Source organism: Scyliorhinus torazame, chromosome 11 (assembly GCF_047496885.1).
Source record: "Scyliorhinus torazame isolate Kashiwa2021f chromosome 11, sScyTor2.1, whole genome shotgun sequence".
In the NCBI taxonomy this organism is placed as follows: domain Eukaryota; kingdom Metazoa; phylum Chordata; class Chondrichthyes; order Carcharhiniformes; family Scyliorhinidae; genus Scyliorhinus; species Scyliorhinus torazame.
In genome coordinates this window covers 79,508,467-79,534,153 of record NC_092717.1, presented here as the reverse complement: position 1 = coordinate 79,534,153, position 25,687 = coordinate 79,508,467, and the positions used below count along the sequence as shown (strand labels likewise).

The 25,687-nt window shown below is 46.5% G+C and overlaps 1 protein-coding gene across 2 annotated transcripts in view; it reads right to left on the bottom strand.

The window, feature by feature from the left end:
- The window catches only part of csmd3b (CUB and Sushi multiple domains 3b), a 2,718,576-nt gene that overhangs the window by 1,441,990 nt on the left and 1,250,899 nt on the right, over positions 1-25,687 (bottom strand). Inside the window, exon 5 of one of the 2 annotated variants that reach the window (XM_072467431.1) lies at positions 5,105-5,312. In XM_072467431.1, the coding sequence (XP_072323532.1) occupies positions 5,105-5,312 (208 nt within the window). Of the gene's footprint in view, positions 1-5,104; positions 5,313-25,687 lie in introns of those variants that run through there. The other variant, XM_072467430.1, reaches the window with a different exon arrangement.

Genomic DNA, 25,687 nt, shown 5'->3' with positions numbered 1-25,687 from the left:
GAAATATTACAAATCTTACAACTTGTCGTATTGCGACTTTGATTCATCAACTAAGCTTCCCCCAAACTTGGCGTAGTTCGACAGGTTAAGATCCCATCAATTACAGATTCCTACATGCCCCTACCAAATACATCTTCCACCTCCCCTCCCCATTTCAGCATTCCAAAGAGACCAATTCTTCCTGGTCCAAATCTCAAACACCTCCATAACTCCCTTCCAATGGCACCTTCTTGTGCAAATACAAAAGATACAATTCCTGCCTTTTACCTCCTGCCTTTCCACCATTGAAGGCCGCAAGCAATACTTCCAGATGAAACAATGATTTACTTCTGTATCTTCTAATTTAGTAAATTCTATCACTGCTCACGATGCAGTCTACTCTATATTAGGGAGACCAAATATTAGGGCGTAACATCGATATCCAGCAGCAAGAATGACTCTGAGCTGCCTGTTGACTGTTATTCACTCGATGACCTCTCTGTCCTCAGCCTCCAACACTGAAAAAGCACTTTGTCTTTCAATTAGGTACTTTACAGCCTTGCAGACTCAGCATTGAGTTCAATAATTTAAGATCATAAACACTGCCCTATTTTTTTCTGACATTAGTTGCCTTGCACCATCATCCCTTCTGTCATTAGTTGTTGTTCCGTTGGCAACTCTCACTTCTGAACCTCAAGGTTGTGGGTTTGGTTGCTACTCTCAGACCTGAGCACAAAAATTAAAGATGGACATTCAGTGCAGTCCTCAAAGAACCAGCATTTACACAACAGCCATGAGAGATTAATCAGAAACTGCAGAATCGGAAGATGGTAAGAGCACAGGAGGAGGCCTTTTGGCCTATCGTGTCTGTGCCAACTCCCAGGTACAGTAACTCACTTAGTCCCACTCCTCTGTCTTTTCCCTGTTGCCCTGAAAATTCTTTTGTTTCAGATAATTGTCCAAATCTCTTTTGCGTGTAAGCCGTACCGGTCAACCATTCGGTCCATCTCGCGTTGGAAGACCAAGACCCCGTTAGTGACACCAAAGGGAACCCTTAAAAATTGATAGAGTCGCCCATCTACTTCAAAGGCAGTGTATTTGAGGTCACTAGTACGGAGGGGTAGCTGATGGTAGGCGGACTTGAGATCCACCATGGAGAAGACCTTGTATTGCACGATCCTGTTTACCAGGTCGGATATGAGGGGGAGAGGGTACGCATCCAGCTGCGTAAACCTGTTGATGGTCTGGCTGTAGTCAATGACCATCCTATGTTTCTCCCCGGTCTTTACCACCACTACTTGAGCTCTCCAGGGACTGTTGGTAGCTTAAATGACCCCTTCCCTCAGTAGCCTTTGGACCTCTGACCTGATGAAGGTCCGGTCCTGAGCACTGTACCGTCTACTCCTGGTGGCGAAGGGTTTGCAATCCGGGGTGAGGTTCGCAAACAGGGAAGGCGGGTCGACCTTAAGGGTCGCGAGACCGCAGACAGTAAGGGGGGTATAGGGCCACCGAATTTGAAGGTCAGGCTTTGCAAGTTACATTGGAAGTCCAACCCCAGGAGTGTAGCCGCGCAGAGGTACGGCAGGGCATAAAGGCAGAACTTGTTGAATTTCCTGCCTTGGACAGTGAGGTTTGCTAGGCAGAACCCCTTTATCTCCACCGAGTGTGACCTGGAGGGCAGGGAGATTCTCTGGTTTACAGGGTGGGTAACAAGTGAACAGCGCCTTACCGTGTCGGGGTGTATAAAGCTTTCCGTGCTCCCAGAGTCGATCAGGCAAGACGTCTCGTGGCCGTTGATGAAGACCGTCGTCGTTGCTGTTGCGAGTGTCCGAGGTCGATTTTGGTCCAGAGTCACCGAGGCCAGATGAATTAGTTGCGGGTATTGATCGGGCAGCGTGTAGTCGGCCGTGCTGGAGGCCTGGGGCCCCATCCAAGATGGCGTCTCCCATGGGTCGCACATGGTGGTCGGGGATGGACAAAATGGCAGCGAGGATGGACAAAATGGCGGCACCCATCCATCCAGCGTGGTGTCCGAGGGGCAAGATGGCCACGCCCGTGGGTCGCACGTGGCCCTAGGATAGGGGGGTGGCGGTGAGTGTTGGCCGCCTGGGGCCTGAAGGGAAGATTGCCGCGCTGGTCCGGAGTCGCTGGAGACCGCTGCCACGGCTCGTGCCTGGCAGACCCCCACAAAATGGCCCTTCTTGCCGCACCCTTTGCAGGTGGAGGTGCGGGCCGGGCAGCGCTGGCGGGGGTGCTTCGCCTTCCCGCAGAAGAAACAGCGGGGCCCGACGGAGTTAGCAGGCCGTCTTACAGCGCAGGCCTGCGGGGACACGGGGAAGGTCTGTGGGGCTGCCGCTGTGGGATGTCACCAGCCCAGGGGGCCGCCGCGCGGTCGGGCGCATAGGACTGCGCGTTTCTGGAGGCAACATCCATGGACCCTGCCAGGGCCCGTGCCTCTCTACGTCCCAGGGTGTCTTTTTCTAAGAGTCTTTGGCGGATCTCTGAGGAGCTCATACCTGCTACAAAGGCATCCCGGATTAGGAGTTCCATGTGCTCGCTCCCTGAAACTTGCGGGCAGCCACAGTTTCTGCCCATCACCAGTAGCGCACGGTAGAACTCCTCCAACGATTCCCCGGGGCTTTGCCATCTAGTTGCAAGCAGGTGACGTGCATAGACCTGGTTTACAGGGCAGATATAATGTCCTTTTAACAGTTCGATCGCAGCATCAAAGTCCTCCGCCTCCTCGATGAGGGTGTAGATCTCAGGGCTTACCATTGAGTGCAGGAGATGCAGTTTCTGTTCTCCTGAGGGGGTGCCTCCGGCCGTCTCGAGGTAGCCTTTAAAGCACGCCAGCCAGTGCTTAAATATCGCCGCCGAGTTCTCCGCGTGGGGGCTGAGTTGGTGACACTCCGGCTTGATTCGGAGATCCATCCTTTCAGCTTCAGTGTAGTCTATTAAATTGATGCATGATCAATTACAATTAAAGACGAGTTAGTAACATAACTGAAGGCTTTAATAGACTAGAACTGTTCCCCAGCAGCTTCGGAATGAGGGCTGCTGGGACGGCACCGGTTCTTATACCCCGCCTGTCAGGGCGGACCTACATACCAAATAGCCAATGATAAACTCCTAGGTTTAACCAATGGTCTTCAGCCTCTCGGGTACTACAATACCTGATAATACCACATAAAAATATCCAAAGTCTTTGGTCTTTGGCTGTCCAATAACTACAGTCACTATGTTTGTAAATTTAAACTTTTATTATTAACAGTAACTATAATTAAATAGACAACAAATACAACAGGAACTGCTACCTAATTTCTAAGCCCCATCTTGAACTCACCCCACCTGCTACACAAAAGATAAGCACAGACGGCGAAGAGCGATGTAAAAGCAAATTTAAAGGTTAAGTCTCTGTTTCAGATGGGCGTCTTCCAGTTAGATTCTTTTAGTCTCGGCCTCCAGCTGGATTATGTCTTTGCTTTCAGTCTAATGATTTTCATTCTAGATTCATCAGAGTCTCGAGATTACTTCCTTTAGACAGTAGGCAGCAAAATGGAGAGAGAAAGCTGCTTCCACCTGGAGGGTCCAGTGGCTTCTATGTCATTCACAGTAACAGAAAGGAGCCAACAGAGAGAAAGAGAGAGAGAAAGAGAGCAACAAAGCTTCCCCGATCGGAGTCCAGAAGTTTTCAGCTGCTCCTCAGAAAACCCCACCCGGCAAGATCCAATCACTGTCTGTTACCGGGCAGGATACGCTCCCTGGCAAATATATTGGTCACCAGCCAAACAATCAAATCAAATCTATCCAATCTCTCGGGTGCCATAAAGTCTGGGTTCTGCTGTTCAAAATCTAAAACTTTATAGCACAGTGTACCATTTTGAAACTTTTGAGTTCCTCACTTCCTCTGCTCAACTTAAAGGTATGCCTCCAATGAAGACCCATGGACCAAAAACGATAACGGCAAAATAAAAGAAATAGGAAATAAAGGAATTAACAGGAAAGGTCCCTGCACACATTCTCAGGCGGAGCATTCTAGATCCTAACCGCACACCAACTAACTAACCTGAAAACTGTTAATTTTCCCTTTAAATAATGCTGGTGAGGGGCCCATTGTGCTGCTGAATGCGTATCCAGCTCTGCAGGGTTAACGGAGGCTGGTAACTAGGGCAGCGAGGCCTAAAATGGCAGCGCTGAAGCCAAATATTAATTCCACGCTGACTGACATTACAATCCACCTCCTCGGCAGAGCTATATCCAGTGCACACTCCTTTACACCCATACAAAGACACTCACCAAGATACAATTTGGAGTGGGCCGAATCAGAAATGAATGAAAGCAGTACTGACACCATTTTGACAATGATCGCCATGATATACATCGGTTGATTCGATTCCAGCAAAATAACATGGCAGGTCAATTAAAACCTGGCTCAAGTGTTACAACTGAATTTTCATATTTCGATCAAGGTAAGTAATTATGTTGTTACAAATTAACTATTGGTTTACAGTTCATCAACTTTCTACGACCTGATATAAATTAAATTCCCCTTCCGGGTTATTTTCGGAGAACATCAAACTCAAGAAATGTGGAAGATATAAATTACTTCAATTATGTCACAGAATCACAGAATTGTCAAGGCGCAGGAGGCCATTTAGTCCATCGTGTCTGCGCTGACTCTCCAAAAGAGCATGAGTGCAATTTTCCTGCACATTGTTTCTATTCAAATAATCATCTAATGCCCTCTTGATTGGCTCAATTGCACCTGCCTCCACCACACTTCCAGCCAGCGCATTCCAGATCTGAACAACCTGTCGCGTGAAAAGGTTATTTCTCACATCACATTTGCTTCTTTTGCAAGTCACCTTAAATCTGTGCTGTCTCACTCTTGATCCTTTTACGAGTGGGAACAATTTCTCCCTGTATACTCTGTCCAGCCCCCTCATGACTTTGAACATCACAATGGAAACTCCTCCCGACCTTCTTGTCTTCAAGAAGGACAGTCCCAACCTCTCCAATCTGTCCCCACAACTCATTTTGTTGAAACATACGCAAGTAACTGTTGGAAGATTGGAAATTATATTTCAACATTTAATTTTGGGAAACAGAAATATTATCTACTTACCATATCGATGGTGGCTCTGACCCTTCAATTTCTAAGTAATCATATTTTTCTTCAAGCTGAAAATCTGTAAAAATGAGTGAAATGGTGTCCCCAAGCTCTGCAGCAATAGTCCAGGTGCAGTCTGCATTATTGTAATACTCGCCAGGAAAGTTTGGACTGGAAATAATGCCACTGGATCCTTGCAGGGTTCCACCGCAGCCATCTTCAGCTGGTTGGGAAAAGAAAATCACCTGTTAAGTTTCTAGCTTTGTCATACAATAAAATGAGTATTTACATGGTGTTTTTAACACAGTAATACATCTCAGATCAGTTTGCAAGAGCAACCAATCAATCAAGGAAATTGAAACTGAGCTAAAAGGTTGCATAGGTGATCAAAGGCTTAGAGTGTCTTAAAGGAGAAGAGAGAGGTGGACAGATTTAAGGAGGGAATTCCAAAGCTTGGCACCTGGGGGATAGCTGAAGATGGAGTCCAACGTTGGGGACAAAGGCCAAAGAGAGATTTAAACACAAAGATAAAGGCAGAGGGTGGGAATTCATTTGTTTAGCACCATGTTTAAATGTTGTTGTACAAATTAACTTTTCCCATTGAACTTTAAAATGGAGGTGGTGGTTGACCGGGAGTCAGTGTAGGTCAATGAGGTTAGGCTGATGTCAGCATTACTGAGTGCCAGTTAGGATATGAACAACGGAATATTGAATGATCTCAAGGTTACTCAGCATGGAAGATGAGAGGACAAACTAGGAGAGGAATTGTAAAAGATCATATTGAACAATGGAATACTTTAAAAGCAAATATTGACATTGATCTGTAAAAATATGCTTCCAAATTATGCATTCGGAATGTGATCTCCCTGCAGGCAGTCTGTTAGCCCGATGATATTTAATGGGACTATCTGACAACCGGTGCCTAAAATGTTTTTCCATTTGGCATCCAATTTGGTGCTGATGGTGAACTGTTTCTTTGGAGGAAACCGTGGAATTCTGGCCTGAGCAGATGGGGCCACTTGGGTTGAATTTAATGGCTGCAGTGCTTGTTCCCCAGCTGGAGAGCTGATGGCAACCCTGCAGTGACCACTTCCAGGTGTCCAGATGGGAGTAAATCTCAACCAGACACTTAACCCACCTGCCATCGGAGTTCCCGGGGCTTTCAGGGTGAGATGCCGCCCCGCCTCCCAGAGCTCTCTGCCGATCAGATGTTTGACAGCTCTTCAGACCACAGACCCAGCCACATGGTGGCCCAGTGGTTAGCACTGCTGCCTCACAGCGCCAGGAACCCGGGTTCGATTCCCACATTGGGTGACTGTGTGGAGTTTGCACTTTCTTCCCATGTCTCCGTGGGTTTCCTCCAGGTGCTCCAGTTTCCTCCCATAGTCCAAAGATGTGCCGGTTAGGTGGATTAACATGCTAAATTGCCTCTTAGGGTGAAGTTATAGGGTGGAGAATTGGGCCTCCATACGGTGGTCTTTCAAAGGGTCGGTGCAGACTCGATGAGCCAAATGGCCTCTTTCTGTACCATAGGATTCTGTGAATCTGTGAATCTTTCCCTCTGGAAGCAAGAACTACTGCTGAGACAGTAGGCGGACTGGAACAAAGGACAGTGGTGGAAGCTCTAGATGAGAGGTTAATGGGGTCATTGTGGAGGGCAATGGAAAGCCTTCCTGCAGGGGTGACTAACACTGCCAGCAAGGCCCTCGTCTGTTGGGCATAGTGTGCCTGATCAAGAAGGACCCATCCAGCACACAACTATACCCAAGGCAGGCTTTCCACCAGGGTTCCCCCTAACAATGACAGCAATGGCAGGATGAGTCACTTAAGTAGCCCTTAATTGGCCACTTAAGGTCCTAAATTGGCCGAGAGACAGGAAGGCAGCCTTGACCTTCCTCCCCCTTGACTTAATCCGGGGCAGTTGGGAATGTGACTGACTTTCCACTCCATAGCGTCCTGCCCGGTTAAGCACTCCATTCCCAGCTTGTCCTTGGCTGTGGGAGAAGGGGGAAGGTGGTGTCAGCCTTTTAATTCTGCATATTGTTTGGTCTTGATGTTGTCTATTTTAAAACAGCAGTGTTGCTAAAACTGAAAACAGCCTCATTGTTACAGTACAAGAATGGATAACACATATGCTTTTCTTCTTGATCTCAAGGCCAAGGAATACTCTCATCAAGAAACGTAATACTTGAGAGTGGATTATGTGTGCTCACACTTCTCTCCATGACCCGTTTGCCCTGTCTCTTTTTCTTTCATGGCAAATTATCTACCCAAAAGAAAATACCAAAGAGCCAGCAGTAAACAGAAAGAAACAGGCAATATAAATATGCACATTTGAAAGGTAATTAAACCTTTTAACTTATTTCACCACCAATATAATTGAGCTCATATAATTAGCAGAATAAATTACATTTCTGAACTTCCGCCAATGAATTTTTCACATGAAAATCTTAAAATGATTTAACAAGAGAAACAGAATACCCAGAATTCAGCATATCAAAAATCACAGCGAAAGAAGGTGCTGGTCGGGGGGATTGATGAGAACTGCTAAATGCTTTGAAAGATGAACCAGTGATGAGGGGGAAACTTATTCTTGCAAGTCACTAAGTAACCATTTTTCAGAACACATTTCATTGCAGATGAGATGGGTTGTGAAGCTAGATTTCACATCCCTGATGAGCCCATTCCTCATTTGGTTAACTAGTGTCATCTGGGATAGGGAGAGGTTTGCAAACTAATTTGGCAGGAAGCTGGGCACCATCTGAAATATGAGAAGAGAAGCCAGGTGCATGGAGGACTAAGTGAGAAAATAGCTCGAGTGGGCAGCTCGGTGGCACAGTGCCAGGGACCTGGGTTCAATTTTGGCCTTGGGTGACTGTGCAGAGTTTGCATGTTTTCCCCACGTCTCTGTGGGTTTCCTCCGTGTGCTCCAGTTTCCACACTCAGTCCAAATATGTGAAGGTTAGGTGGATTGGCCATGCTAAATTGCCCCCTCATATCCAAAAATGTGCAGATTAGGTGGGGTTACGGGAATAGGGCGTGGGCGTGAGCCAAAGTAGGGTGCTCTTTCAGAAGATCAGTGCAGACCCGAGGGGCTGAATGGTTTCCTTCTACAATGTAGTGTTTCTTTGGATTCTTCTATGGAATAGTTCAGAAATAGGCACATAAGTCAAATAGGGATAAATAGGTAACAGTGCAAGTTGCATTTTCAGTGCAGGTGTTTAAATGCATACAGTGGGGTTAATAAAGTTGGTAAACTTAAGGACCAAGTCAACATATGGATCTATGATATAGTGACTCTGAGATCTGATCCAAGGTAAGCGAGGAAATGAATTTAATATTCCAAAGTACAAAATATTCAGGAAAGTTAGGGAAAGAAAAAAGCTGGGAGTTAGAGGCAGAATTCTGACTTTTGATCAAAAAAACTAATGATTTAAATAAGGGCTAGAAACAGAGCGGGCATTTTTCTGGATGAATTGCACCCTGGAGAACAGCGGGAGAGCCCCAAATGGGGTTCGGGCTAGGCGCAGAATGGACCACAATGCTCGCGGCCTGTGGCACCCAACATGATTTGATTCACGCCCTCGTTGGGTGTGAGCCAGATGAGCATATCTAAATGAGACTTCAAACTCACTTAAACATGCTCAGATCCTGGGATTCTCCGTCCTCCAGGGCAGCCTAAGGCATGAATGGAAACCAGATGTGATAACCACGATGTGGGGCTTGGAGGCCATTGGAGCTCCCAATTGGTCAGGGACAGGGCAGGGCAGTACTCTGGCACTCATCAAGTATAAGCCTGGCACTGCAATTTGGTTCATTTAAATAGGCGCTTGACAAAAGGGGGGATGTCATGATATTCAGATAAACATCATGGTGCAAACACACATACACACTGATGGACAGATCAACGGACCAATCAACACACACGCAACATCACAGCCAATTACAAGCAAGAGCACACGCACTATAAAACGGGGAACACCACAGTTCCCGCTCATTCCAGCAGGAGACAGCTCAGGGCACAGAGCTCACAGCAAGCCACTCAGACATACACCATGTGCTGAGTGCCTCTCTAAGATAGTGTAAGGGCTGGTTCCACAGATTAAAGGGTAAAGAACTAACCACAGTCATAAGTTTACAGATGTTGTTATTGATAGTAATAAAACAGAGTTGTACCATCTGCAACCGTGTTGGTTCGTCTGTATAGCGGAACACCCAACACGACAAAATTCACCCTGGATTCACCGGAATTGCCAGCTAGGACTCAACCTGGCGCAGTTTGGTACTGGTTCACAAAGTCGTGAACAAATCATGATGGCATGCCAGGGGGCCTCTCTGCGGAGCTGAGGTCCACAGGTGGTCGGGCTATGGGCATGGTAGAACCCTGGTACCTGGAAACCTTGGCACAGCCAGCCTGGCACCTTGGCACTGCCAGCCTAGCATCTTGGCCCTGCCACACAGGCACCTTAGCAGTGCCACCCTGGCACTTCCAGGGTGCTCAGATGGCACTGTTTGCCTGGCAGGGGCACTGCCAGTGTACCAGGTTGTTCGTATCAGGGATAAGACCAGGAGGGGATGGGCATATTCCATGAATTGGTGTGAGGGAGGGGCTCGAGAACACCAGAAGAGGTATGTTGGGTGAAGTGGTAGGTCCTGAGGCCATGGTGGGGGCATTGAGTGGAGTCAAAAGGCTGGGGCTGTTTTTAAAAATGGTGCCCCAATCCACAAGTAGTCTTCCTGCACTGATGAGCTCAGCTATATATATCGCCATTACTTCACTACTACTGGGGCTAAATCCTGGAATTTCCTCCTGAACAGCATCCTGGGTGTACCTACATCACAGAGGCAGCAGTGGTTCAAGAAGGCAGCTCACAATCACCTACTCAAGAGCAATTAGAGATGGGCAATAAATGCTGGCTTCGCCAATGCAGCCTACATGCCTTGAATGAATGCAAGGAAATTACATTGCTGGGTCTGTACCAAAAGCCACCAAATAGAAGGAATGAATGAGAGGAGCAGATTTGTGGGTAAATTACAGAAAGATGCAAAAACTATGGGGTAGTGATGGTGGAAATTTTTCAGAATTAGATGGACTGGAATCATGACAGTATAAAAGGTTAACATAAAAGGAAACCCAAAATCCGTTCATAAAAATAAAACTAGATAGTCAACTGAAGGGTGAGCCTAATTACAGACAAAAATATAGAACTTAATAACACAAGAAATAGGATCTGAGGTCGGCCATTTAGCCCCTCAAACCTATTCCACCATTCAACAAGATCATGGCTGATCTTCTACCTAAACTCTACTTCTAGAACCATTGGGATATTTCTTTATCCTTTTAGTAACAAAAAATGCATCAAGTCTGTATTGAATACATTCAATAAATCAGCATTCATAGCTCTCTGTGGCACATGATTTCAATGATTCACAAATCATTGATTGAAGAAATTTCTCATCTCAGTCCAAAATGGCCGACCCCCTACTCTGATACAATGAACACAAGTTCTTGGTTTCCGAGCCAATGTAATCATTTCTCAGCATCTCCCCTGCCATTCTTTAAATAACACCTCCACTCTATGTTTCGCTGTTTTGAAGCTTTACCAGATGACTAAGATTTAATTAATTACTTAAAGAACACCTCAACCATCTTCTTGACTTTTTCAAAACTTTGATCATTTCATCTTTATAGAACAGCTTAAACATCTGTTTTGATGTGTTCAAATTAATTATTAGATTATGTACTGCAGATTTTATTTGCAGAGCTATCAAGGAGATTGCCAGTTTGATGATTTGACTGCCTGCCAAACCTATAGGCTTGTTTAAAAAGTTGTTTATTTTGAAAGATTTATGAGCTTCTAAAAGGATACCATTTTTAAAATATCTTCTTAAATTAGGTATTTTAATTTTGACAGATTTATGAGCTTTTCAAATACTAACAAATGTTATTATAGGCCTTGTGAATTCTGTATATAAACTTAATACTGGATTAATGGATCAGTTGGTGAAGGTGGGATGAAGAGGGGCTGAGGAGTTGATTGTGTTGAGGGGTTGAAGTGTGGTGAATAGGTGGAAAGTGGTGAGGATTTGGTAAGGGCTGGGGAGCTGAGATGGTCAAAGGGATAAAGAGGGTGAGAACGAAGAACAAAGAACAAAGAAAAGTACAGCACAGGAACAGGCCCTTCGGCCCTCCAAGCCCATGCCGACCATGCAGCCCAACTAAACTACAATCTTCTACACTTCCTGGGTCCGTATCCCTCTATTTCCATCCTATTCATGTACTTGTCAAGATGCCCCTTAAATGTCACTATCGTCCCTGCTTCCACCACCTCCTCCGGTAGCAAGTTCCAGGCACCCACTACCATCTGTGTATAAAACTTGCCTCATACTTCTACTCTAAACCTTGCCCCTCGCACCTTAAACCTATGCCCCCTAGTAATTGACCCCTCTACCCTGGGGAAAAGCCTCTGACTATCCACTCTGTCTATGCCCCTCATACTTTTGTAGACCTCTATCAGGTCGCCCCTCAACCTCCGTCGTTCTAGTGAGAACAAACCAAGTTTATTCAATCGCTCCTCATAGCTAATGCCCTCCATACTAGGCAACATCCTGGTAAATCTCATCTGCACCCTCTCTAAAGCCTCCACATCCTTCTGGTAGTGTGGCGACCAGAGCTGAACACTATACTCCAAGTGTGGCCTAAATAAGTTTCTGTACAGCTGCAACATGACTTGCCAATTCTTATACTCAATGCCCCGGCCAATGAAGGCAAGCATGCCGTATGCCTTCTTGACTACCTTCTCCACCTGTGTTGCCCCTTTCAGTGACCTGTGGACCTGTACACCTAGATCTCTCAGACTGTCAATACTCTTGAGGGTTCTACCATTCACTGTATATTCCCTACCTGCATTAGACCTTCCAAAATGCATTACATCACATTTGTCCGGATTAAATTCCATCTGACATCTCTCCGCCGAAGTCTCCAAACAATCTAAATCCTGCTGTATCCTCTGACAGTCTTCATCACTATCCACAATTCCAACAACCTTTGTGTCGTCTGCAAACTTACTAATCAGATCAGTTACATTTTCTTCCAAATCATTTATATATTCTACAAACAGCAAAGGTCCCAGCACTGATCCCTGCGGAACACCACTAGTCACAGCCCTCCAATTAGAAAAGCATCCTTCCATTGCTACTCTCTGCCTTCTATGACCTAGCCAGTTCTGTATCCACCTTGCCAGCTCACCCCTGATCCCGTGTGACTTCACCTTTTGTACTAGTCTACCATGAGGGACCTTGTCAAAGGCCTTACTGAAGTCCATATAGACAACATCCACTGCCCTACCTGCATCAATCATCTTTGTGACCTCCTCGAAAAACTCTATCAAGTTCGTGAGACACGACCTCCCCTTCACAAAACCATGTTCCCTCTCACTAATACATCCATTTGCTTCCAAATGGGAGTAGATCCTGTCTCGAAGAATTCTCTCCAGTAATTTCCCTACCACTGACATAAGGCTCACCGGCCTGTGGTTCCCTGGATTATCCTTGCTACCCTTCTTAAACAGAGGAACAACATTGGCTATTCTCCAGTCCTCCGGGACATCACCTGAAAAAAGTGAGGATCCAAAGATTTCTGTCAAGGCATCAGCAATTTCCTCTCTAGCCTCCTTCAGTATTCTGGGGTAGATCCCATCAGGCCCTGGGGACTTATCTACCTTAATATTTTTCAAGACGCCCAACACCTCGTCTTTTTGGATCTCAATGTGACCCAGGATATCTACACACCCTTCTCCAGACTGAACTTCTACCAATTCTTTCTCTTTGGTGACTACTGATGCAAAGTATTCATTTAGTACCTCGCCCATTTCCTCTGGTTTCACACATAGATTCCATTGCCTATCCTTCAACCCTTTCCCTGGCTACCCTCTTGCTTTTTATGTACGTGTAAAAAGCCTTGGGATTTTCCTTAACCCTATTTGCCAATGACTTTTCGTGACCCCTTCTAGCCCTCCTGAGGAGGGGTAAAGATGACCTGGGGGTATAGGGGTTAGGGGCAGGGGTTGAGGCTTAAGGGGCTTCATAATTTCCCACAGAACTGGGCCAAAGTCAAAAACAAAACTGAGCCTTTCAACAAGAACAAAAACAGAAAATACTGGAAAAACTCAGCAGGTCTGACAACATCTGTGGAAAGCGAAGGGAGTTAATGTTTCAAGTCTGGATGACTCATTTTCAAAGCAACTCTATTTTCCAAACCAGGCAAGCCTTTTACTCTATCCTCCTTGGCATCAGCCTCCTCACTCCTTACCTCTGCCGTCTGAACATTCCACTGGCAGACACTGCTGGGACAGAAATGGGAATGTGATGTTGAAAATCGCCAACTCCCAATTCCTGCCTCAATGATGAAAATCTCACCAAAAGTATTTGTTTAATATTTGTCCTTTCTTTATTCTCCGTTCTAATTTCACCTGCCTTTGCCTTCAGTGGGCCCACATTTACTTTCATTAATCTCTTCCTATTTGCATAGCTATAGAGCCACTGTTGCTCTTGCTAGTCTGTCTCACATTCCTATTTCTCACTCCTCATTGATTTCTTGGTCCTCCTTTGCTGTTTTCGATGGTTCTCCAAATCCCCAGGTTTACTACTTTATTCACAACATTATAAGCTTCTTCCATTCATAAATACTATCTGTAGTATATCTATAGTATAGGGTGGCACAGGAGCTAGCATTGTTGCTTCACAGCGCCAGGGTCCCAGGTTCGATTCCCGCTTGGGTCACTGTATGTGCAGAGTCTGCACGTTCTCCCTGTGTCTGCGTGGGTTTCCTCTGGGTGCTCCGGTTTTCTCCCACAAGTCCTGAAAGACATTCTGTTAGGTAATTTGGACATTCTGAATTGTCCCTCTGTTTGCACGAACAGGCGGCGGAATATGGTTACTAGGTGCTATTCACAGTAACTTCATTGCAGTGTTAATGTAAGCCTACTTGTAACAATAAAGATTATTATATAATTTATCTTGTTAGTCACAATTTGACCTCTTCTTTCATAGGCTGTTGTGCCTTAAAGGAAGGCAGAATTGCTGCAAATAATGTATTAATTCCTTATTTATTATATTGCCCACCATGATATCTTTAAACGAGTTTCCCAATCCACCTTGGCCAAATTGTTTCTCAAACCTGGTTAGTTTGTTTTGATTAGATTTAAGATAGTTGTTTGGACTTATCTACAACACTTAAATAAATTCTTCTTGTGGAGGCAGAGGGGAGGGCTGAGATACTAACTAAATAAATGGTTCACAATGGTGTTCAATAGAGAAGAGGATGCAGACAATGTAGTTAGTACCGATGAGGCAATATTTATCTGGGGCTGTTTAGCACAGGGCTAAATCGCTGGCTTTGAAAGCAGACCAAGGCAGCCAGCAGCACAGTTCAATTCCCGTAACAGCCTCCGCGAACAGGCGCCGGAATGTGGCGACTAGGGGATTTTCACAGTAACTTCATTTGAAGCCTACTTGTGACAATAAGCGATTTTCATTTCATTTCATTTCATCTTGCAGAGGGTTCAAACAAAGAAAGAGGAGCTGTTCAAAATGTTGGCAGTATGAAGTAGGAAAGTCATCCAGTCAAGGTTCATCTTAGCATTTTGAAGGAAGTAAAGATTGAAATGGCCACAATTTTCCAATGTTCTGGAGGTGGTATGGGGACTGTTCAAGTGGACTGGAGGATTTTACGTTTACACCATTGCTTTAAAAACTGAAACTATCATCCTTGAGTGAATAATTAGCTTAATGCTGGTGGTGGACAAATATAAGACACAAATCCAGGACAAAATTAATGTGCACATGGATAAGGATGGACAAATAATGAATGGGTTGGTTAAGACAGTGTGGTTGATAAGGGTAGTACTGGGGTTGGTAAGGGGGATGTGGCTTCTGTTGTGTATATGGAATTTAGAAAGATTTTTACAAACTACCACATAGTAGACTTGTTGACAAAATTTAAGTCTATAGGATTATGAGCAGAAGATTGGATACAATCGTGGCTAAGGATGGAAAGCAGACGGTAGTGTTGAACAGTTGTCTTTCAGACTGGAGGGAAGTGTGCAGTGATGTTTCCCAGGGCCATTGTTGGGACAACTGCTCTTTTTGATTCATGTTAACCTAGACTTGGCATAGAGGGCAAAGTTTGCAGTGACATGAAACTTTGAAATGTAGCAAAAAATAAGGGTGATTCAATTTCAGGAGATCATAAATGGACTGATAAAATTGGCAGTTACATGGCAAGTGTGTGGAATGATGAATTTTGGTCAGAAGAGTGAGATGTGGTCACATAAACTAAATGGTATAATTTTAAAACATGTGCAGAACCAGACTGTGGACATGGACCTTTGAAGCGAGTAAGATAAGTGAAGAAGGCTTAAAAATGCCAGGCTCAGGTTTTATTAATAAAAGCAGAGAGTACAAAACCTTTATAATCATTAAAAAATGAGCTGGTTCAGCCTCAGCAAGAATGACCAAGCATTATGTTCAATTTAAGTTACCATGCCTAGGGGCAGCACGGTGGCATAGTGGTTAGCACTGCTGCCTCACGGCACCGAAGACACGGGTTCGATCGCGGCCCCAGGTCACTGTCCGTCTGGAGTTTGCACGTTCTCCCCGTGTCTGCGTGGGTCTTGTGACATTATAGGACATGTACAGATGACAAAGGGTTCATGCCATTTCATAACTAACCACTAGATGGAGCTAGATGCAGGACAATATAAAGCAGTGACTCACAGACCTCTGGGAAAGAGTGCTGGAGAGGAGAGCTGCAGAGAGCAATGATAGAGAGTTCACTATAGTCTTAGATTGAGTGTTGAGACTAATGTACTTGATTATAGATTGTATATTAGACTATTGTTTACTTCAGGAGTAAGTGGTCGAGCTTAATTTAAGTTGTGTGAATAAATGTTAGCTTTGTTTATGAACTTAGCTTCTGTGGTCTTTGTGAACACTACAACTCCATCCTAAGAACAAGAATCATAAAGAACACCACAGGTCTCACCCCCACAAACCAAAGATGTGCCAGTCTAAATTGCCCCTGAACTGGGAAAAAAATTGGGTACTCTAAATTTAAAAAAAAGTTACCATATCTGAAGAAGAATGCCAAGGCCATAGAGCTGATGCAGAGGGATTTTTAAGAATGATATGAGGAACATCATATGATGAGATGAGAGAAGCAGGTGTTTTTCAAAATCATGAAGGGTTTTGATAGAATAAGTGAGGATAAACTCTTTCCAAGAGCATTCAAGTCAGAAACCAGAAGACATGAGACGGGATCCTCCGTGCCTCCGTGCAGGAATTGCGCTTGGCGCAGGGGCGGAGAATGGGCGTCAAACCCGCGATCGGGTCCAACGCCGCTCCCGCAATTATCCGGTCGCTGGAGAATCGGTGCAAATCAGGCATGTGCGGTCAATGCGGCGCCAGTCGGGGGCCATTGAAAAAGGCCCCCGCGGTGATTCGCCAAAGTAACTGGCCGAGTTCCTGCCGGTGTGGTTCTCTTATGGTTCCATCCAGCGAGCACTCGGCATGGCGGCTGCAGACACAGTCCTCGGCCGCCCTGCTGTGGGGTGGGGGGATCCGTCGCCAGGGCGGGCCTCCAGGACAGCCAGAGTTCCGATTGGGGGCCACCGATCAGCGGACGCGCGCGATCTGGGGGGAGGGGGGGGGCCGATGCTGTCGGTGCCAGTCCGCGGTGTGTGTCGGCCGTGTCGCGCGGCCGGCCGAGGCCGCCGCTGTGTGCATGCGCGGACCCCTGACCAGAAGCGCAGGGCACCGTATCGGCAGCCGCAGCTGCGAGGAGCACTCCGGGTCCCTCCTAGCCCCTTGGAAATCGCAGAATCACCCTGGCAGAAGAACCAAAGCTGGTATGAGGGGGCAAAATAGATTGTGCAGCAAGTTATGTTGATCTGGATTTCATTACCTGAAAGAAAGGTGGAAGTTGATTAATGAGCAATATTCCAAAGGGAATTTTATACATACATGATAATGAATGATTTATGGGACATTTGGAAGAGATAGGGCAGTGGACTAATTGGGTAGTTCTTTCAAAGTGCTGTCACTGGTTATGATGGGCCAAATGGCCTTATTATATGCTTCATCATTCTATGCTTCTATAATATTTAGCACAAAATGGAGTTTTATCATCTCATCTTTTACAATTAATTTTATTCAGAAATGTCTTGAAGTGGCAATGAATTGCGATTGAAACAATGTATTTATATAGTACATACCACCTAATACAAAAAGAAGAATAGTTATATCAGCATTGCGAAAATATATATAAATCAAACTACCACACCACATTAAAATAATTACTCTTGTTGAGCTAAAAGCAATGCTGGTCCTTATTCGGTAGAAATTCTACCCGTTCATAGAACTATCAACTGACCTTCAGTCAGAAAGATGATCTTCTGTTACTGACAAATCATTGATAGGACTACAAAAAGTAATGAGCTATAAATAAAATTCTAATTCCCAAGTGGAACCAATAATAAATCTTTATTATTAAAACATTGAAAGGAGTGCATCGTCAAAGTATAAAATATACCCGTTCTTCATGGTCAGTGCCTCAGTTCTTAACATTCGGTGTCATTTTTATTATAAATCATAACAGAATGAAGTCTATAATAGAATTTTCTATTTGCATTAATTGCTAATGGAATCCAGTAGACTATCTAGGTAATCACTGTGATACTGGATTTTAGAAGTAAATTTAAAATCTTGGTCCAATTGATGGTAAATTTGCCTCCACAAGGAGTGCTTTTGTGCAGAAAATGCCACTTGATAAAAGGTTATTTGTTCCACTCTATCGCATTTGTCCGCTGTAATACTTAATTTTGATAGAGTTCAGCTTAGCTTGACAAGAAGAGAAATTTAGACAAGGTCAACTTTTCCATCTATGATTATGTTCCTTATTTTCTCCATGTATAAGCACTTTCTAGCTTATTTGGTAAATATTATTACAATACATGTAAATCCAACACATGGTGGCACAGTGGTTAGCACTACTGTCTCACGGCGCTGAGGACCCGGGTTCGAACCCAGCTCCGGGTCACTATTCGTGTGGAGTTTGCACATTCTCCCCATGTTTACGTGGGTCTCATCCCCACAACCCAAAGGTGTGCAGGCCAGATGGAATGGCCACCACAAATTGCCAACTAATTGGAAACAAAATAATTGGGTACTCTTAATTAAAAAAAAGTCAATCTAACACATGAATCATGCAACCCCTTAATCTCCAAATTATATCTGGGGCGAGATTCTCCGACACCCCGCCGGAGATTCGGCGGGGGCGGGAATCACGCCGTGCCGGTTGGCGGGCCCCCCCCGCGTGATTCTCCGGCCCGGATGGGCCGAAGTCCCGCTGCTAGAATGTCTGTCCCGCCGGCATGGATTAAACAACCTCTCTTACCGGCGGGACAAGGCGGCGCGGGCGTGCTCCGGGGTCCTGGCGGGGGGGGCGCGGGGCGATCTGGCCCCGGGGGGTACCCCACGGTGGCCTGGCCCGCGATCGGGGCCCACCGATCCGCGGGCGGGCCTGTGCCGGGGGGGGCAAACTTTTCCTTCCGCCTTCGCCATGGTCTCCACCATGGCGGAGGCGGAAGAGACTCCCTCCACAGCGCATGCGCGGGGATGCCGTGAGCGGCCGCTAACGCTCCCGCGCATGCGCCGCCCGGCAATGTCATTTCCGCACCTGCTGGCGGGGCACCAAAGGCCTTTTCCGCCAGCTGGCGGGGCGGAAATCAGTCCGGCACGGGCCTAGCCCCTCAAGGTTAGGGCTCGGCTCCCCAAGATGCGGAGGAATGGGACGGCGCGATGCCGGACTGATTTGCGCCGTTTTTGGCACCGGTCGGCGGACATCGCGCCGATACCGGAGAATTTCCCATCGGGAGACTAAGTCCCAATGTCGGAGTGAAAACCGGAGTGTTTCACTCCGGCGTTGGAGGCCGTTCCCAGCCCCCTATTCTCCCGCCCCCAGGGGGCGCTGCGTCATTAAAGGCGCCGGGCCTTGGCGCCGCGTAAATGACACGACCGGCGCTGCGTAAATGACGTCACCCACGCATGCGCGGGTTGGCCAGCAGCAACCTGCGCATGCGCGGTTGCCATCCTTCCGCGGCCGCCCCACAAGAAGATGTCGGATGTATCTTGCGGGGCAACGGAGGAAAGGAGATCCACCTTCAGAGAGGCCGGTCCGCCGATCGGTGGGCACGATCGCGGGGCTGACCCCTTTTGAGCCCCCCCCCCGGTGCAGGAACCCCCCTCGCCCCCCCCCACAGGCCGCTCGCCCAGCGTTCCAGCGCTGTTCCCGCCGGCAGCGACCAGATGTGGATGGCGCCGGCGGGATCCTGTCCTGTTGGGCAGGCCGCTTGCCCATCCGGGCTGGAGAATCGCCGCTCGCCCATTACCAATGGCAAGCGGCGAGTCTCCCAGCGGCTAGCTGTGATTCACGCCGTGCCGGTTTGGGGGGCTGGGAGGATCGCGTGCGGGCATCGGGGCGGCATGGTGGGACTCGCGCGGCGCGCAGGCGATTCTCCCACCCGGCTTGGGGGGGGGGGGGAGAATTCCGCCCAAGATGCTCATATCATGGAGAAATGTTACTGTAATGTGTCAGGGATGAGGGCTTTGTATTATTGGGAAAACTAGAGAAATTGGGATTATTCTCCTTAGAGCAGAAAGAAGAGATTTAATATGTCAAATAACATTTTGAGAGGTTTTGATTGAGTAGGTAGAGATAAACTGGATTCTCCAGTTTCGGGATTCTCCGTTGCGCCAGCAGCCCGGAGATTGCCCAGCGGTGTGGGGCTGCCCAAAATGGGAAACCCCATTGGTCGGCTGGCGAGACGGAGAATCCTGCCCAAAGTGTTTCCAATGGCAGCGGGGTTGGTCACCAATGATTTCAAATAATTTCTGAAAAACCCAAGGGCTGAATTGGATTTTTTTTTTTTAAACTCAGCGGGGTGCTGAGGTCTGGAATCCACTGCCTGAAAGGGTAGCCGACACAGATTCAATAGTAACCTGGAGAAGGGAACTGGATCTCTACTTGAGAAGGAAAGATTCACATGGCTATGGGGAAAAATCAATGGAGTGGTAACTCTTTCAGCGAGCCAGCACAGGCACTTATCACTGTATCAAAAAAAGATATCCCTATCTATTCAGGCAGAGCAGCCACCATTCAAACCAAAATTCTATTCCGAAACTCATTACCTTTACCAAAAACCGACAATGACCCAAAGAAACAGCTTGATATCATTATTCCTTCCAGGCAAAGCCTACTTTGCTGAAAGCTTATTTGTGTAACTGACTGTTGTTGAGATTATGAATAAGAATTGAGCAACGGGAATTTCGAATGGAAGGAAGAATGGTTGACTTGATGCAGGAAGGGAATGTAATTGAGTATAATGTGGGAGTAAAGCTTTGATGCTATGTCACTATTAAACTTGTCAGCGTATGTGACAAATCCTTGGGATTTAAGTGTCAGAAACTGTACTGTCAAGAGAGATTATTAAGTATTTTTCAAATGTACAGTTGAATTGCATATCTTATTTTGAGAGTACCTCCTGTGCACCTTCAATCCACTATGGAAATCTCAATATAATTATCAGTGGCAACTTACTGACAAGCTAATAATCATACTCAAACCTCCAATGTTCTTTTATTAGTGTAAGCAACTTTCTACAGCATTCACAACTTCAATTTTTTAAAAAACAATTGTTTCTACAATAACACTGCTTCATTTTCTAGTATTCGAAAGGAGATTTTTAAAAATTATTTAATGGGATGTGGCCATCACAGGCTGGGCCAGCATTTACAGCCCAACACTAATTGTCCTTGAATTAGACGGTATCTATGGGGGGGGTCTCATTATTTAGGGAATCTATGAGTGGTTCCTTATTTAGGGGGTGCCTGGGGGGAGGGTTCAATTTACTTACGGAGTCTGGGGGTCAATTCACTTTGGGGTCTCCTTATTTAGGAGGTCTGTGGGGGACTTTATTTAGGGGTCTCTGAGAGACTCTTTATTTAGGGGGTCTCTGGGGGGATTCCTTATTTAGGGTGCCTGGGGTGGTCTCTTTATTTCGGTTGTCTCTGGTGGGGGGGAGGGGGGGGAGGGCAGGAATTGCATTGTGCGGGACGTGGGTGGCACTCGGATGGACTTTGGAGGCAATTCCCTTAAAGATTTACCCCCTTGGCCCACAGTGAGGTCCATCACACCAGGGCCACGCTTGGCAAGACCAGTAGTGATTCTCTCCCAGAGGACTGGAGAATCATGCGGGCCCAGAGAATATGGTGCCCAGCCTGCTAAGTGGATGTGAAGAAAATGCAAATGAGTCACGAAGACCCATTTGCATTTTCTTGCTTTCGCCGGGCTCGCAGGGGGCATTATCAGACCAGATCGCCGCTCGTTTTCTTCACAACACTGGATTTTCCACATCAGTAACTCCATTCCTGGGGATGCGAGGCGGAGAATTTCACCGCACATCTTGAACAATGAAAAGATCACATGTTGCCACCGAATTACCTTCCGTAACATTCAATGTTTACATAAGAACTTAAGAAGTGGAATCAGTAGTAGAGCATATGGCCACTCGAACCTGACCCAATGCTCATGACAACCACAGGTAGTATTCCTCAACACCACTTTCCCAACTGCGCCTGTCACATCTTGACTGAAAGAACAATAATTTATCTAACTCAGCCTTGAATATACTCAACCTTAGAGCATCCAAACCCTTTGGTTAGAGAATTCCTAAGATTCACAACCCTTTGTCAAATATTCTGCTCATCTCAGTCTGAAATAATGGACTCATTTTGAGACTGTACCCATGTGTTCCAGGTTCCCATCCAGGGGAACCAACCTGTCAGTGTCTACTCTATCAAGCCTCTTTTGAATCCTGTAGGTTTGTCTTATTCCTTTTAAACTGTGGGCCCAATTTACTCCACTTCTCACCCTCGGAAAACACCAATAATTTAATGTACCAGCTTCAATGAAAGTATACCCTTTCTCAAATATGGAGACCAAAACTGCACTCATCAGGCAGGCTTAGCAAAATGCTACACAATTGCACCAAGTCTTCCTTGGTCTTGCATTCCAGTCCCCTTGCAATAACATCATTTGCCTCCCTAGTTGTTTGCCACATTTCTGGAAAACAGGTATTCCCAGCGGAAGACCCCACTTTGTGATGAAGCTGCGTCTACCCTCTCAAACGGCAGACATCAAGGTGGGAACTGGCTGCCCTGGAGTAGTCCTGCTGAATGATCCTTATATGTGCTAACAACAGGTCTCAGCCTCAGTTACTAGTGCTGCAAAATGCAGAAATGAGCATCCGGAGTCCTCTGAGAAGGGGCCCATCAAAATAGATAGCGGTGCAGAATTTAGTCCTTTGATGGAGTCATCCCCATTTTCTGCTCCCTCCCCCCTGATTGGCCTCCCTCAACATGAGCCTGCCTCCAATGGCACCCTGAGGATCCGAAACATCCTTTAACTTGCTGTTCAAGTTGTTTCCTGGTCTTCTGTCCTGCCCCTATGCCTGTCCCATTTCTTCTCACTTGGCAGATTTGGGGAGGGCTTTAGAAGTCTGCCATTGTGACAAAAATCTTTAAAAGTCTGATCTTGAGCTTTTAGTTAGGAGCAGGTGGGCATCCTGCCTCGTGCCCTTCCCCGTGTTCCACAAAATGTCTACCGATGGAAATGAAGGTGGGACTTCCACCAGTGCCGCTCAATGGGCTATTTAATTGAGCCATCTTGCTTGGGATTGCACAATGCTCCACCACTGTGTTCTTTATCCAAGCACACCAGGTCTCCCTGAACATCAACAAGTGGGCAGCACGGTAGCAAGGTGGTTAGCACTGTTGCTTCACAGCTCCAGGGTCCGAGCTTCGAATCCCGGCTTGGGCACTGTCTATGCGGAGTTTGCATGTTCTCCCTGTGTCTATGTGGGATTCCTTTGGGTGCTCCGATTTCCTCCCACAAGTCCCAAAAGACGCGCTGTTAGGTAATTTGGACATTCTGAAATTCTCCCTCTGTGTACCTGAACAGGTGCCAGAATGTAGTGATTCGGCGCTTTTCACAGTAACTTCATTGCAGCGTTAATGTAAGCCTACATAACCTAATGTAAGCCTAGGGGCTGGTTTAGCACAGGGCTAAATAGCTGGACCAAGGCAGGCCAGCAGCACGGTTCAATTCCTGTACCAGCCTCCCCGAACAAACACCAGAATGTGGCGACTAGGGGCTTTTCACAGTAACTTTTAAGTTCTTTTTTTTTCATTTTCTTGTGATGATAAAATTATTATTTTTTGAAGTTTCAAGTCTTTTTTAAAAATATTTTACTTTCCCATTCTTATTACACTTCCCCACATTATATCCCATCTGCCATCTCGTTGCCTATTCACTTACCAGTCTCCTTATTCTTTCATGGGATGTGGGTGTTGTGGCAAGGCCAGAATTTGTTGTCCATTCTGATTGCCCTTTAACTGAGGGTTGTTAAGACTCTACCACATTATTATGCATCACATGTGTAAGCCAGACTAGGTAAGGATGGCAGATTTCCTTCCCGAAAGAACATGACCAGATGGGTTTTTGTAATTGATGATAGTAGTTGTGGTCACCATCACTGAGACGTGTTTCATAGTCCAAACTTATTAATTGAAATTAAATTCCACCAGCTGCCATAGTAGGACTTGAACCCATGTCCTCAATGCATTTGATGGGGCCTCTGGATTACTAGATCAGTGATATTACCACTGCACAACCATCGCCCTCTAATATCCATATCTTTGCAGCCTCATTGCATTCTCCTCACAACTTGCATTCCCACTTATCTTTGTATCATCAGCAAACTTAGATGCATTACTCTGTTTGTTTAAATAATTAATTTAGATCATGAAAAGGTGAGGATCCACACTATTGCTTGAGGCACTCTAGTAGTTATAGACTGCTTATCCCCTTTTTTATAGCACCTCTCTACTTCCTGACTGTTATGCATCCTCCATCCATGCCAAGAGAATACCTCAAGCTCCATAAACCATAACTTTTATATTAACCTTTTGTGTGACAAATAGTACAAAGTTGGAACATCCATGTATGTGACACCTACCACTCCTACGTTACCCACCCAATATGTTAAATCCTCAAAAGCATTAATAAATTGGTCAAATATAATCATCCTTTTATAAAACCATTTGACTGTGTGATCATATTATGATTTTCTAGGTGAATTGTTAAGAATTTCTAAATAATATAATCTAGCATTTTCTCATAGCTGATGTTAGGCTTCCTGACATGCAGTTCCCTACTTTTTCTCTCTCTACCTACTTTCTTGAATATCAATGTTAAGTACAAATTCATAGGTCTGTTCTCAAAAAAAATTGGGAACTCATTACTAGAGCATCCACTATCGCTGCAGTTACCTTTTTTACAATCTTAGGATGTAGGACATCTGGGGCGAGATTCTCCGACCCCCCGTCGGGTCGCCCTCGGCACCGGAGACTCGGCGGGGGTGGGAATCGCGCTGCGTCGGTTGGCGCCCCCCCCCCCCCCCCCCCCCCGCGATTCTCCGGCCCGGATGGGCCAAAGTCCCGCTGCTAGGATGCCTGTCCCGCCGGCGTGGATTAAACCACCTCTCTTGTCGATGGGACAAGGTGGCGCGGGTGGGGCGATCTGGCCCCGGGGGTGCCCCCACGGTGGCCTGGCCCGCGATCGGGGCCCATCGATCCGCGGGCGGGCCTGTGCCGTGGGAGCACTCTTTTCCTTCCGCCTTTGCCACAGTCTCCACCATGGCGGAGGCGGAAGAGACTCCCTCCACAGCGCATGCGCGGGGATGCCGTGAGCGGCCGCTAACGCTCCCGCGCATGCGCCGCCCGGCGACGTCATTTCCGCGCCAGCTGGCGGGGCACTTCCGCCAGCTGGCGGGGCGGAAATCAGTCCGGCGCGGGCCTAGCCCCTCAAGGGTGGGGCTCGGCCCCTCAAGATGCGGAGGATTCCGCACCTTTGGGGCGGCGCGATGCCCGACTTATTTGCGCCATTTTTGGCGCCGGTCGGCGGACATCGCGCCGATACTGGAGAATATCGTCCCAGGTCTTCAGGATTTATCCACTTTCAGTCCCTTAAAAGTTCCTCTAATATTTCTACTCTGCTGAAGTTAATTACTTTACGTTCCCAACTCTTATTGGTCTATTGGTTACCACGTAAGTAGGCAGGAAACCTCAAGTCCTGGAGGGGGAAGTTACATAAAAAGTTAGTAATGCCCAAGAGTGGAAGATCCCACTGATCAGAGGGGAAAACCCAATAGAAGCAACTTTTGGGGATGTGAGGCTTTTTCCTGTGCCTAAGGGGCATGAAACATTCAGCTTTGGTCGCCCCTTAGGCTGCTCCATGGAGGCCCAGTCCATGAATTTGTGGCCTCCCCTTGTGGTTGGGCAGCAAAATGCTAGCAGCCCCATTGATTGTCCCTTAACAGGATGCTTGGCTATGCAAATTGGCAATGCGCCTTCAACTGGGTAACTTGCCAAACTTAAATGACAGTGCGAGCCATCTGAGTTCAGCTCCTTGCTATTTCTTTT